This window comes from Poromitra crassiceps (genome assembly GCF_964638095.1).
Source record: "Poromitra crassiceps genome assembly, chromosome: 7".
Classification (NCBI taxonomy): Eukaryota; Metazoa; Chordata; class Actinopteri; order Beryciformes; family Melamphaidae; genus Poromitra; species Poromitra crassiceps.
In genome coordinates, this window is record NC_139628.1 from 41,823,482 (window position 1) to 41,838,481 (window position 15,000).

General features: G+C 46.7%; 1 protein-coding gene across 1 annotated transcript in view; it reads right to left on the minus strand.

Annotated features, from left to right (window-relative positions):
* Window positions 1–15,000, minus strand: part of dnah2 (dynein, axonemal, heavy chain 2) — a gene marked incomplete at both ends in the record, with an annotated part of 313,900 nt that overhangs the window by 128,619 nt on the left and 170,281 nt on the right. The window contains 3 exons of the mRNA XM_083640125.1: window positions 2,064–2,282; window positions 9,215–9,340; window positions 12,439–12,591. Coding sequence (XP_083496251.1) covers window positions 2,064–2,282; window positions 9,215–9,340; window positions 12,439–12,591 — 498 coding nt within the window. The remainder of the gene's footprint in view (window positions 1–2,063; window positions 2,283–9,214; window positions 9,341–12,438; window positions 12,592–15,000) is intronic.

A 15,000-nucleotide genomic window follows, 5' to 3' on the forward strand; every position in this document is an offset into this window, starting at 1 on the left:
TCATAGCGACCGCATATCTGCCCTCCGCCCATTGCCGAAGTAGGCTATAAGTATAACGTTAAAATGAAATCAATGCACAGAACTTTTAAACTGATTATGAAATACTGGTGCCTCTAAATGACCTACAGTGTACATGGGCAAATGTGACAATCGGCTAGGAGAATGGATATCACTTTGTTGTTACTCAAACTCACATGCATGCACTGCGCGGGGACGGGAGAGGCGCTAGGAGGAGAACCCCAGCGGCAGCTCAACAGGCAAGACCGCGGCTTCGCCTGCGGCCTAGCGGAGCCAACTACAAAGGGCTTCCCGAGGAGCGCATGTTAAAGCTGAGCAAGGAGATCGATTTTATTTCACCAGCGCCGAAGGCAGCAACACAAAAGACTGATGGAAATAACATAACAGAAGAGAAGGTAAGCCCCCACTAAACTGGTATGCAGCGCTGCATTGACAGTCAGTAGGATAGACAGTAAACACGATTCTGCCTGACCAATCAGTCGTCTACAATGTTTTCACGTCACCGTATGAACCCGGGTTTGCAGAATAGAACCCCGATGAGGCAGGTACTAAAAGTAACACGACTCAGCCACAAATCAAACCGGGCTGGGCCGGTTTTTAACGGTGGAATGAGAGCATTTATCGAGTCGAGCGGAGCGGGACCGCGTTAATACCTACGGTGGAATTGGGCCATATGTGACCTCCCATAACATTGGGAGCACTTGAATTTTATTTTTACAACAGTTAAGAAAATGTCTAAAAGGCTCATCAGTCTGGTTTCCACTACAGTTGGGCTTTCTGTGGAGAAGCTAACAGCTGGAAGCCACCATCTAATGAAATGAATATGTGAAAGCGCTTGGAACATACATTTGTACATTTCATAATCCTGTAACCCATTTAGAGTGCACCATTTAGAAATGACCAGCGGGAGATGTGGCTGCTCGCTCGGAGGCCGCTTGGGGTGAGTCCCTTCCCCATTGTCTTTTGGTGTGTAGTGGTTTTGTGTGTGTGTGTGTGTGTGTGTGTGTGTGTGTGTGTGTGTGTGTGTGTGTGTGTGTCGTTGTGCCTGGGGTGTGGGTGGGTGGTGCTCCTTTTATTTTATTTCATTTCCTTTTCGCCTTCTTTTGTGTTGTTTTGCTTGTTTGTTGCTTGCATTTGGTTTCACTCAGGTTTGTGTGCTTGATGTTATTTGCTGTTGATGTGGTCTAGGTTGTTTTGTTTTTGTTGTGTGTGGTGACGTTTGATAATAATAAAAAAGAAATAAGAAAATGAAAATGGCTGCAAAAAAAGAGAAATGACCAATGGGAACCCTGCAAGATATCTCTCTGTGATTAAAGCACCACTATTACAGTGGAAGACACACCAGACGCGAAAGCGCCGCGAAGCGACAGGTACAAGCAGCGCAGCCAGTTTCCTTTCGTCACCTTCATTAACACGTTAGACGTTCAGACCGGCCGTGCTGGCCCGCATTCTGCAGTGTCTGTTTCGACGCCTGGTCTATTTCTTTTGCATGAGCCATGAGCGATTTTGTCAAGCCGGGCAGAAAGTCGGTTACAAGAACAGCATGGAGCATCTGGTAAACTGTAAAAATAAAAGCCTGATTGATAATGTGATAATTGATAATTGTGCAGCCTATACGAGGGATCAGCCGAGCAGCATTTTGGTAAACAAACCGCGTCACTGGGTGGCAACGGCAATGGAACCCTATGGAGCCCGAGTGGCGCGAGGCTTGTGTGTCTGACTCTAGCCGGCTAACTCTGTTTACGTTTTAAAAACTGCGACAGTTCACACAACTTTAACACGGCATGCATATTATTATACATCAAACTCTTGAGCTAATTCTGCTCTCACTCACAATGTCAAAATATAAGCGATGTGATGTATAGTTTTTGAGATATGAACGTTTGTCGCGGAGGAGCAGAATCGCTTGAGCGTGAATTGACACTTGGCGGCGCTTTCGGAGTGTGTATTGCGACGTTAGCCGTCAAAGCTGCCCAATGACACTGTGTATCCCAGTCTGTCTCAATGACACTGTGTATCCCAGTCTGTCACCCTTACGGACTCACCCGGACCAGCTGGAAGCCGGGCTCCCCCTTGTGGTGCAGGGCGGTGAGGGCGCTCTGCAGCGTCTTCCAGGTGACCGTCTTGCCGCTGCCGGTCTTGCCCACCAGCATGCAGGAGTGCCGGGAGTTCTTGGTCTCATACAGCTGGAGGACCTTGGTCACGGTGAAGGGAGTCACCTGCAGGCCGCTCCGACCAAGCTCCATCTCTATGGCCTCCTTCAGCTTGAGCACAAAGAGACAAACGGATTAGCTTTTCCTTTCTTTTTTTCAAATGGTGAATCGAATTGAGCAAAAAAAAAAGCTGAATGGAAACGGCAAAATTTGATACATTTCCTCAATACCGCTAAGAAGTTATTTTATGCTCGCTTGAAGCGGAAAGGTTCTGTGATGAATTGAGATGGAAATGTATTTGTCAAATAAAAGAAAATAACACATGACAAATTACAATTTGGCACAACTATTTCAGTTCAAAAGTGGCTTTTGGGGCATCCTGCAACGCTGTCTGTGAGATGAAATATGGTCGACATTAGCTGACACAAAAGAACAATAACTTGCTCAATGCTAGTGAATTAGCTGAAGATTTTTCTAACAGATGTTTTTATTGTGTGTAAAAGTCCCTGGACGGTTGGGTGAAATCAGAGCGAGGGAGACAGCGAGCGAGCGAGAAGAAGTGGCAGAGCAGTGTAAGTGCTGCACGTAGCAGCAGGTAAATAGACCAGGTTTTCATATGCCTTTTCCAACAGTCTCCCAGGTGGCAAGGTTATTCTGTCGCTCAGGGGAGCCAGTCTCGTTCAAATCTATTACGGCCCGTGTCCTGTGGAGACCCGCCGGGCGAGAAGCCCGCAACCCACTTCTGCTTCCAGCCCCGACTTTAAGAAAGAGGCCAGCTCCTTGAGAAGCCGACAGGACGGGTCACACCTCGTCTGTTTCCAAGGAACTTTTCTCTTTTTCCACCTTGGCATATGTCTCTTACCTGACTCTGCCAGACGGAGGCGCTATTGTGTGGCAGAGTCAGGTTAATATGTCTCTGCCATTCTGCCCTTCACAAATTTTGGGCCAAAATATTTGACTGGTACTCCAAGGCCTACAAAATAACCCTGCCATCGTTTAGAACTCGCCATCTTCGGCTGCTCGGAGTCCTCTCTGAACTTCCCTACAGCTGTGCAGCAGTCTCTGACACAGGGGACAACTGTTGCCAAAAAACTTATTTTGAAGGAATGGAAGTCCTCCACTTCACCTTCTTTCCAACTGTGGTTGGCGGACATGACCTGTTATAAGGATGGAGAGACTTAGGTTCCTGAGGACCAATTCACTTCAAACGTTTTCCACCATTTGGGATCCGTTCTTAGCCTACCTTGATGAGGTTAGAGGTGACGGATGACTCGCCTGACTGGTCTCTCATGGACCCCTTGCACGGGATCTCAGGCACATTTCTCATGAGCACATAAGCACATTATGCGGCTGGTAGCTATGTACCTTATGTTTTTTGTTTTGTTGGTTTGTTTTCATGTGTGTGTATATGTGTGTGTCTGAGCATGTTTCTTTGTCTTGTTATTGTTATGAAAAATCTAAAATAAAATATGGAGAAAAAAAACGTCTGCCATAGGAGACATTTGGTTGGTACGTGCGATAACTTTTGACATTTTTGGAGAATACACATTATAGTGGTGGGCTTTGCATTTGTGTCCCCCAAAAAACGAGTAATTCTAACTTTATATTGCTGTGCTGAAACATGAGATGGTGAACTAGAGACAATAATCAATGTTTATTAACCTTTGTTTTGAATTTGAGAGTGCACTGAACACTTCAGTATTACTTATGGGATACGTCCTTACCAATGTGCATGATGTGTTCAGCCATATCCATATATGTACATTTCCCCACATGACCTTGAAAGTAGTGATTTATACATTTTCTGACATTTTACATGGGTTTCTAGCAACGGAACTCAGTTGAGAGAGCTTTGAGGAGGAGTAATTACTGTTGCTGTGTCTTTAAGAATAACTATAATTCACTGTGCGGTAATCGGATTTTTTCCGGTGACCTTTTCGGTGCGTCACTGGTGAAAGATACTGAAACAGTGTATCTTAGCAAAGGGCAACATCGACCAACAACAGACTAATATATCAGTTGACCAACAACAGGCTAATATAATATATATCATACCGGTATATATATACTGTATATCAGTCGGCCCCACAAGCAATATAAATAGATTAGTTGGCTCTTCATCAGTGGTCTCTGTATCCTGGGCAGGCACAAAAAGACAGACAGATGCACGTGTTGAGATCCTCCATACTCTGAGTGAGGAGGCTGCATACAAGCAAACCAGATATATAAGGGGGTAAGGTTGTCAAAAGTATCAATAGTATTGATAAATATCGATACCAAAAAATGGATAGAATACTCATATGCAACAGCATTGATAGCAGTGCTGCTTTCTCTTAATTAAAAAAATCAAACATCATTGGTGGGTATCTGTTGCTTCAGCCAATGAAAAGTGTTCTGATTTGTTTTGTAATCTGCTGCTGTATGTACGTTTTTAATGGGTTTTATCGGGCCTAGATTATGGAGAAGCGTGCGTCTGTCCGTAAATCTGTCTTTGTTTAGTTTCATGCCTCTTGATGTGTTGTCCATTCTCCCCCTCGTGGTATCGAGAATTGTATCGAGTATCGATACTTTCTTGGGTATCAGCATCAGAGTCAGAAATTCTAATATGGTGACGAGAGAGAGAGAGTAAAACAAAACATGATGCAAGAGAAAAGGGCTACAGATGCTGAGTGAGGTGCGTAGCGGAGCGCGGAGGGAGGCAGACAGGAGGCTGAGTGACAGCGAGCCAGACGAAACAGACAGGAGGAGTTGAACCACACAGCCGGAAGGGTTGAGCCACTCCCCGCGCCTCCACGCCGGGGGAGCGGAGGTGTCTCCAGCAGCCCGTCGTGGTGGAGATGTCTCCTGCAGCCCGTCGTGGTGGTGGTGGAGATGAGCGCTCAGTGGAGCCTGTCACAGCAGATGGCTGAGAATCCATTAGCTAATGGCAGAGGAGCCTCCCAGTCAAACTAATGACGCTCTCATTACGACGCCACATACACACACACACACACACACACACACACACACACACACACAGACACAGACACACACACACACAGACACACACACACACACGCACGCCCACACGCACAGCCAACTCCTCTCTGGCTGGGTCTTTGTCTGGGCTGGGATGCACGGGCACATGTGCACATAACACACACATGTGCGCAGAAACACAACAAACACACACACGCAGAGACACACACAGGCATATACACACACACACACACACACAGACACACACAGGCATACACACACACTAGAGATGTAACGGTATGAAAATTTCACATCACGATTATCATGACCAAATTCATCACGGTTATCGTATTATCACGGTATTCGTAAAGAATTGCTGACAATGTTCAAAAAGTACTGAGAGACTCACTGAAATCATTTTACAACGTTTTATATTGAAAACTCAGACCCAAAAAGGATTGATACACTCACTGAAATCATTTCTCCAAGGCTGCACGTTTGCATCTGGGAGACTGTTGCCAACTTTGGTTGATGATGGACAGTATTTACCATGTTTTTCAACGCACTGTAATCACGGTACCACGGTAATGACGGTACCACGGTTTTAATGATAATGAAAATTTGAAACGGTACGGTTATCATAAGGAATTTTATCACGGTTATCATTAAAACCGGTTATCGTTACATCCCTAACACACACACACACACACACAGATGGATGGATAAGAACATGTATAAGCACAAGCACACTCAAGTATACACAAACTTTATTTATTATCTCAGATTTATGACCTTATGCCACTTTCACACATGGCTGGAATTCAGGAGTTATCTAGAGGGCATCCGGATGGCAGTGTATGTGGGAAAAAAAATTGGTGAGCTACACCCGCGATCCTCCTCCTAGCCGTAGGTAAGTGTACCCCCAGCCCCACTATCAGGGGCGGATTGTCCCCCCCCTTCGTCCAGAGCTCCGTGAAGTAGCCAGCTCAGTGAGTGCATAAGGACAGAGACAGAAAGCCAGCGTGACAGATTATTATTATATAAATAGTCGATGTGAATGAGCGAGCAAAAAAACATCATGCCGTCTCAGTTTTTCCAATGAAGCGTCTCAAACCTGCTCCGTGTGCGACTGTGCATCAGCCAACATGTTGCTGGATTGAAAGGCTCATGGCTCTGATCCGATTTCCTTTCTGCATAGCTTCGCACAGCACACACATTTAATGAGCATTTTTGGACGCGAGGGTCGTCCCGCTTCCCAGTATTGGACATCGCTAGGTAGGGTATCTGGATCTGGTTGCGTTCATGCCTTTGATTTAACGTTTACACAGAGATTCAAGGGCAGAACCGCAAATTCCAAGTAGTGTCAAGTCAGGCAGTATAAAACGAAAACTTCCGGGTATAACCTTCGCAATAATGGCAATTAAATAAAGTAAATGCACGTGTAATGTTTTTTTGTGTGTGTTTCGAAAGATACAGAACAGAGATAAACTGGAAAAATATCTGCTGCCTTCGAAAAGTCAATTTTAACCCGTAGTGAGTCGACCATTCTGATTTTTTGTTACTAAGTAATACATTTATTTTATTTTGAAAGTAAAAACGTCTAGCTTCCTGTATTCTGTATAATTGTAGTAGGTTTGATGCATTTTAGGACTGAACATAGCAAAGACCTGTTTTATTTGTAGTGCTTGCGACTTGAGGAAATCGATGCATCTGGGCCTGAGTTGTAGGGTTGTTTAATTAATTACTAACGTTATTCGCAAACGATTATATGCCGTGAACGTTAGGCAGTTATCGCCCATTATGTATTTTTAGTTTTCACAACTCCCCATTGTGTGGTCATGCCCAAATTCCCCCACCCCCGCCCCCTCTCTACTTTACAAACTCTGCGGAGGTGCTACTCATGTGTGAAAGCAACATGCCTCATGTGTGAAAGTGTGGGTGGATACTTCACGTATCATCCGGGGCAGGCTCAGTGGGAAACAACCCTCACCTGATCCGGAGTTCATGTGTGAAAGTGGTTTTAGTAAACACTTTCCTAATGAGTGTCTCAATCGCTAGTTTCAAGTCTTCTTCAATGCAGCGTGATGTTCATTGTGTACATTTGGTTCCATTTCGAGTCAAATAGACGATGTTTTGGGGCATGATTGACAGGTCACCTGTCCATCACGGTCACAGACCTATAGCAGGTGGTGCTGCGGCACTTGTCGTCCAAATATGGTCACTTCCGGAAGTTCCGGCTCCAAAAACAGCAATGCCAAACTCACCATGTGGCTACGTCCAGATCTCTATACAATCTATGATAAGAGGCACGCACGCACGCACGCACGCACAGCGCTCTGATGTACCCAGGGAGGGAGTGGGAAAACGCTGGGGGCACTAAATTGGGTAAGAATGGAAAAAAGAAAAAAGTTGTGGACAGAGTGACTACTCCATCCATCCATCTATCCATCTCTTTCTCTCTCTTTCTCTCTCTCTCTCTCTCTCCCTCTCTCTCTCTCTCTCTCTCTGCACACATGACTGCCACCTCAAAATGTGCCATCTGCTTTCCACAGTACGCAGAGACGAGGACTGAGCAGAGATGAAAAATGCAGTATCACAGCTGCATAAATAATTCAGCCTGTGTGTGTGTGTGTGTGTGTGTGTGTGTGTGTGTGTGTGTGTGTGTGTGCACGCTCTGCATGTGGTGGCGCAAAGCTATTTATTCATCTATCTGTTTATCAGCAATGTTTATAAACACACACACACACACACACACACACACACACACACACACACACACACACTCTTCCGCAGTGAAGCTAAACAGAGAGAGACAGACAGGCAAACAGACAGGCAGACAGATAGACAGACATACAGGCAGACAGGCAGACAGATAGACAGGCAGACAAGCAGACAGACAGACAGACAGGCAGGCAGACAGATAGGCAGACAGATAGACAGACAGGCAGACAAGCAGACAGACAGACAGGCAGGCAGACAGACAGGCAGACAGATAGACAGACAGACAGGCAGACAAGCAGACAGACAGACAGACAGGCAGACAGACAGGCAGACAAGCAGACAGACAGACAGACAGACAGACAGACAGGCAGACAGACAGACAGGCAGACAGACAGACAGGCAGACAAGCAGACAGACAGACAGACAGACAGACAGACAGACAGACAGACAGACAGACAGACAGACAGACAGACAGGCAGACAGACAGACAGGCAGACAGGCAGACAGGCAGAGGCAGCTACTGTAAGTGCTATCTAACTCTATGGAGCATTCCAAAGTGCCAGCCAGCATTGGTAAGAGGTGTTTATGTATATTTTAGTGCTACAATGAATATTAAGAGGAGCTGACAGCTCTCAGGACCACCCCTAGGGCCAAGTCTGTCCCACCTGAGTGGGCAAGGGCCAAATAAAACGCAGTTCACCCGAGGAAATCATCTTCTAGGTATTTTGCTGTCAAAGAAAACAAAGAGTCAGAGCAAACTGGAGACTTCTCCTCAGCCTCTGTGATACTCAATGACCATGGGCTGATCTGCTGCCCACACTGTCCCTTCACTCTGTATGGGAGCTCCTGAAGTGTTTGATTTTGTATTGACCGTGCCTGGTGAAGAGTGGAGTGTTATGGATTGTAATTTGTGACAGGGACTGGTGTTTTGGGTAACAAGCAGCCCAAGGTCATTTTTCATTTTTTTTTTAGAGATTATGAAGGTTTATGAGATTATGAAAGTGCAGACTGTAAGCTTTCAAATGATGTGTCATACATTGAAACCTGAAACTAGCTGAAGAAGATTAAAGATGGCTTATTTGAGTGTCCCTACTCCTGAAAGCAACATTCAGAGAAAATGGTCCTGAAAGTCTGTGAACAAGCTTGGTTGGCTCTGAACAAACTGGGTTTGCTAACAAATTATTTGTGATCCTAAAACTGTTATTTGTTATATTTAGTGAGTTCTTCAACATCTAAAATTGCACAGTATGAAATGTGTTACACCTTTCAGCAGACCGAGTCACATTTGACCCTCAGGTAGAAATGGACTGTTGGGGCCAAGTGGACGGGGTAAGTATTAATATCCTGGTGGACTGCTGTAGTACCTTGCCATAGTCAATGGTGGGGCTCTCCACACCGGGGAAGAGGTCCTGGATGATCCCAGTGAACAGCGGCAGGTCAACGGAGGACAGCTTAGCAATGTTCATGTCCTTCATAGACATGAGCAGGACCTGAAGGAGAAGATCACACACTCATGATTTCACTTTGCCCACAGCTGTGAGGGAAAGAGAGCTGCTAGTGCGGCTAAAGGTGCCACGTCACCTACATTCACATTTGGCAGAGTAGAAGAACAAGGCCCTAAGAGAGAGATGACCACACGGCCCAGGTTAGCATTCTGACCCATGCAGTCACAGCAACAGCCTGCTATTCCTATGCAAGCTCGTCCTAGACCAGTGGTTCTGATTCTGAAGCTTTAGGACCCCTAACTTAGTCCACATTAGGGCCTCGGACCCCCAATTGATGACAAATGTCTCTCGGACCCAAATCTGAGAATATTGTTATTACATGTTATTATACATGTTATTGTCAGATATGATTTTGTCCATAATGCCCTGACTACCTGTATTGCAGGTAGAGATAACTAAGAAACTATGTTCAAGTTCAAAACAGTCAAGTCTTCCACATTCTCTGTGTTCACTTCTTCTAAACGAAATAATGCTGAGGTTTAAAAATGTATCTATCTGCTGGGGACCCCCTGGAGCTCCCTCAAGGACCCCTGCTGTTCCCTGTACCCCCACATTGAGAAGCACCGTCCTCCACAACTGAGCTGTCAGGGCAACCCCGGAGAGAGGAAGCTGACAGCGGCATGCATGACTGCAAGACTAATGTCGCATGGAGAAACGCTAGCGAAAGCTTTGAAACAACTGGCTTTTCGGGGGGTGAGATCTGACAAAGGCGACAACCTGACTCTGCCCACAAACAATTGGCTCTACATGCTGTACCTGCAAACAACATCAAGGAAGGAGCTCGCCATCAGCTACAAAATTACGAGCTCTTTTCTAGTTTTATCGCCTCTTTGATACATTTTTGATCACAGACGATCGGATCCCCTGTGAGGCGTCAGGCACACATTTTCCTGCTGTCACGCATTCATCTACTACAGGCACTGTCTCAGCAACTCTCGGGGTGTGCGTGTGCGGGCTGGTGCGTGTCTGTGTGCAGGCGGACCTCTCTCTCTCTCTCTCTCTCTCTCTCTCTCTCTCTACAGAGCCCGTAGCAGAGAGTTTTGGCTCATTTCCACCACATATAACAGCACAGTACAGCTCTACTCGACCTGGTCTTACTCGTCTCTACTTGATATAGAGTGTTTCCATAGCAAGTTTACTCGCCTCCGCCCACACCTGGTCGTCATAGCGACCACATATCTGCCCTCCGCCCATAGCCGAAGTAGGCTATAACTTATAACGTTAAAATTAAATCCATACACAGAACTTTTAAACTGTTTATGAAATACTGGTGCCTCTAAATGACCTACAGTGTACATGGGCAAATGTGACAATCGGCTAGGAGAATGGATATCACTTTGTTGTTACTCAAACTCACATTCATGCGCTGCGCGGGGGACGGGAGTTGCGCTACAGGGAGAAAGGAAGCCTCTATCCCGGCGGCCTCTCACCAGGCAAGACCGCAGCTTCGCTAAACCCCCGCCTGCGGCCTAGCGGAGCCAACTACAAAGGGCTTCCCGAGGAGCTGACTTTTTCCCTCTCAAAACAATTGAAAACCACCACATGTTAAAGCTGAGCAAGGAGATCGATTTTATTTCACCAGAGCCGAAGGCAGCAACACAAAAGACGAATGGAAATAACATTAACAGAACAGAAGAGAAGGTCTTTCTGCCTGACCAATCAGTCGTCTGCAGTGTTTTCACGTCACGGTATGGTACCGGGTTCACAGCGCTGGAACCTCAACAGAGCAGGGACGAAAACTAATACGACTCAACCCCGACTCAACCCGGGCTGTCCATGTTTTTGATCGGTGGAATGAGACAAAAAAGCGAGACGAGCTGGGCGGGGCTGCGCTGATACCAGCGGTGGAAATGGGCCATTTGACTGGTAAGAGGAGGAGAACATGAGATCAGGTAGGAGGTGAGCTGAGACACATCCTGCATTCGACTGCTGCCAATCGCCAGTGGGACCTCTTGTCTGTGAAGCAGAAGCACACAGAAGGTGTGGAGGTACTGGCATCGTGTAGAGGCCGTTTTGGCAGAGCACAGCAGTTAGCGATCGATAAAGCAATCAATCTTTGCATGAATCACACCATTTATAAATGTAAGTAGAGAGTGTTTTGTGGGAATGACATCCAACGGAGGTCCCAGGCCAGAATCACTGAGTCGCCAAAGACCCAGGTTCATTTATTTGATGAAAGTGGCCGAATGTCTGAAATTACTTATTACACTGTCATTCATTGAGCTGTGGTGCCTCTGCACACTGCACAGCTAGAACAACATTTACATACAAAGACAATTCATCATCTGACTGTGTCGGCCCGCTGCAAATAATAAAGTCATAGAACTGTAATTAGAGCACAATTTTCCATACATAATGATTGAAATATCCAAATGAGGGCCATTCTTCACTAGAACAGATGCTGGACTGGGCCCAGAACTGAACCAGAACTTTTTTTCTCTTTTTTATCATTTTTTTTTACCTTCACATTTTTCTCTACAATTGTACTCCCCCTCTGCTTTCCTGGTGGTTGCTCCACACCCTCTGTCTGCACCCTCCCCAATCTGGGGAGAGTGGTAGACTAGCACATGCTTCCTCCGATACATGTGCAGTCGCCAGCTGCTTCTTTTCACCTGACAGCGAGGCGTTTCACCGGCAGGACGTAGCGGATGGGAGGATCACCCCTGCCCCCAAACCGGCGCCCCGCCGGAGCAGAGGTGGTGCTAGTGCAGCGACCAGGACTCATAAACCCACCAGCTTCCCAACCGCAGACACGGCCAAATCAATTGTGTCTGTAGGAACGTCTGACCAAGGCGGAACTACCGCGACCGGGAATTGAACCCGTGGCTCCGTGGCGGTAGCTCTTTCACCTCTACACTACCCAGACGCCCCGAACTGAACCAGAACTGAACTTGCCCAAGCCTATTTAAAGTTTGGTCTATTTTGCTAGCTTACTCAATGTTTCTGAGTGAATTTCTCTCTCGGGGTCTGTGAATGGCGCCCATTATCCGTATGTTTGATCATGTAGGTTGTTGTCCTCAACACCCCATCACATAAACACAAACACAAACAGAGACAAAGAGAGAGAGAGAGAGAAAGCCCACCTCATCGTCGGGCACGTTGGGGCAGGCGCGGCGCTTCCTGCCGGCGTAGCGGAGCAGCGAGGTGAGGGCGCGCAGGCCGAAGTCATAGTGGTCCTGTTTGGACAGCTGCTGCACCGCCAGGGAGTACAGGGTGAACACCTTCTTAGCCAGGAGCTACAGGGAGCACACCGAGGTATGAAGAGAGGGGGGGGGGAGACAGCAGGACACAGAGGCACATACAGGGGGGAGACAGGGGAGACGCGGAGAGAGACAGGAAGTGAGAACGAGACAGACAAAGAGGGAGAGGTTGTCAGGCTGGGAGAAGTAGGAGTCAAAACGGCAGCATAAACTAGAGATGAGCAGTGGAGGCGAGGCAGGGCAGCGCGCCACTAAAGCATGTCATGAAACATCAATCCATCAATCCCCGTGGCCGCCTCTGTGGACTTCAGAGACAGAGACAGGTGTGGAGTCACGCGTCTTCAGAGACAGGTGTGGAGTCACGCGTCTTCAGAGACAGGTGTGGAGTCACGCGTCCGCTCAGTCTTCAGAGACAGGGGTGGAGTCACGCGTCCGCTCAGTCTTCAGAGACAGGTGTGGAGTCACGCGTCCGCTCAGCCGTACCGGCTAGCTGGCGCTGCGGCGGTGGAGGGCATAATGCGAGGCGGCCATGTGGAGCGTGTGTTACACGTGTCTGTCTGTGCCGTGCAGGGTGCCGCGGGGGGAGACCAGGTTAACACGCTGGGTGGACAGCCACGCAGCTGCAGGCGGCTGCCTGATCCCGTATCATGCCAGTGTGTACTACTACTATATGTGTGCATGTGCGTGTGTGTGCATGCATACGATATGTGCGTGCAGCCATCTTCAGTTGGTGCTCCCAGCTTTGTTACACGATAAGGCACATTGCTCTAGAGAAATCAATGATATCTATACTGTTTATTAAGAGGATGAATCGGTTTAAGTTACGTGATGTTAAGTTGAAGTATATTAAGTTCAGTTTCTGTTCTATCTTTGTTTAATCTGTCAAGATATTGGTTGGCAGCTGGCTGGCCAGGCATCTGTAGTATGCAATGTTGCACACACTTGAACGCGTGCGATCAGCTGGGTTTACATGGAGCGATATTATTCCATACATATTAGGAATAAAAGCCCAATTAGAATAAGAAATACCTGATATATTCAATATCTGTTGTTTAGTTGGCAAGGGATGGTATAAACCTTTGATAGTCCATTCAAAAGGAGAATAATACAGTAGCAGCTGGCAGCCATATTAATTATTCAACCGGCAACTTTTTGTATATTATATTATTTCTGCACATGTTCGTCTACTACACAAATTCATATACAGCCGTTGTGTCGTTCAGCAGTCTCTCTATTTCTGATCTGCAACCTCTGTGAGCGGGATTTAGTCTTTGATCCACTGACTCCTGGTCCTGGGCCATGGAGGTCGGAGGTCATGATACCGTAAGTTGCCGTTGCAGTAAAGCTGCTGTCGCACTGCGCCTTCTCCCGTTTAATGATTGCGGGAGCAGATTGTGCTGAGAGCGGTGCTTAATTCGGACGAACAGCAGAAATGAAAATATTTTGCACAGCACATCCTGAACTCGCTATGCTACGACGCAGGATTATTCAACTTCACAAATGAAAAAAGATTACACAGATTACACAAGATTACAACGCGTAAGAGATGTAATCAGAGATCACGACATTCGTTATTCACTACATTCATGTAAACAGCTGTTGAATCGGAAGGACTTGATCAAAGCTACTAAACACAGCTCTATACAGCATGAAATGCAGGTTCTTGCTGAAACTGGTGCAGTATGTGTGTGTGTGTGTGCGGTGTGCCTATTTTGCCCCCTGCCGTCACAAGGTCACCCCTCTGCCCCACCCTTTACCCCCCTCCATCCCTCTATACCCATAGTGCCTCCACCTCTTCAGCCGTCTGCCTCAGCAGGGGGGATCTGTGCTCTCTGTCGCCCCCCCCCCCTGCCACAAGCAGACCTGGGGCTACTGCCGCACCATGCCATCTGTGGAGGAGGGGGGGGGGGGGGGTGTATGCGTGTGTGAGAGCGAGAGAGGGAGAGAGAGAGAGGACGAGATGTTTGTGTGCGAGTGAAAGGAACATTTTTAAAAGGCAATCACGAATCAGGTAGTATGACATCACCTTTGCTTGACTGTTGACTTTCTTTCTAGATTTCATTTCATTGAAAGCAATTTATTTTCAAGATTTGTCTTTCAAGGAATGATGACAAGTGCTTTGCTGATTGACACTAGAGCTGCAACAATTAGTCGATTATTCGATCGTCAGAAAATTAATTGCCAACTATTTTTTTACAATTGATTAATCATTTAGACTAATCTTTAAGGGGGGGGGGATCTCTTGTTCCACCTTCTTAAATGTGAATGTTTTCTGGTGTCTTTAGTCTTCTATGACAGTACACTGATTATCTTTGGGTCGTTGTGGACTGTTGGTCAGGATAAAAGATTACGTTTGCGGATGTCATATTGGACTTTTGGGGGAAAAGCGATCGCCATTTTTCACGATTTTATGACATTTTATAGACCAAATGACTAACTAGTCAA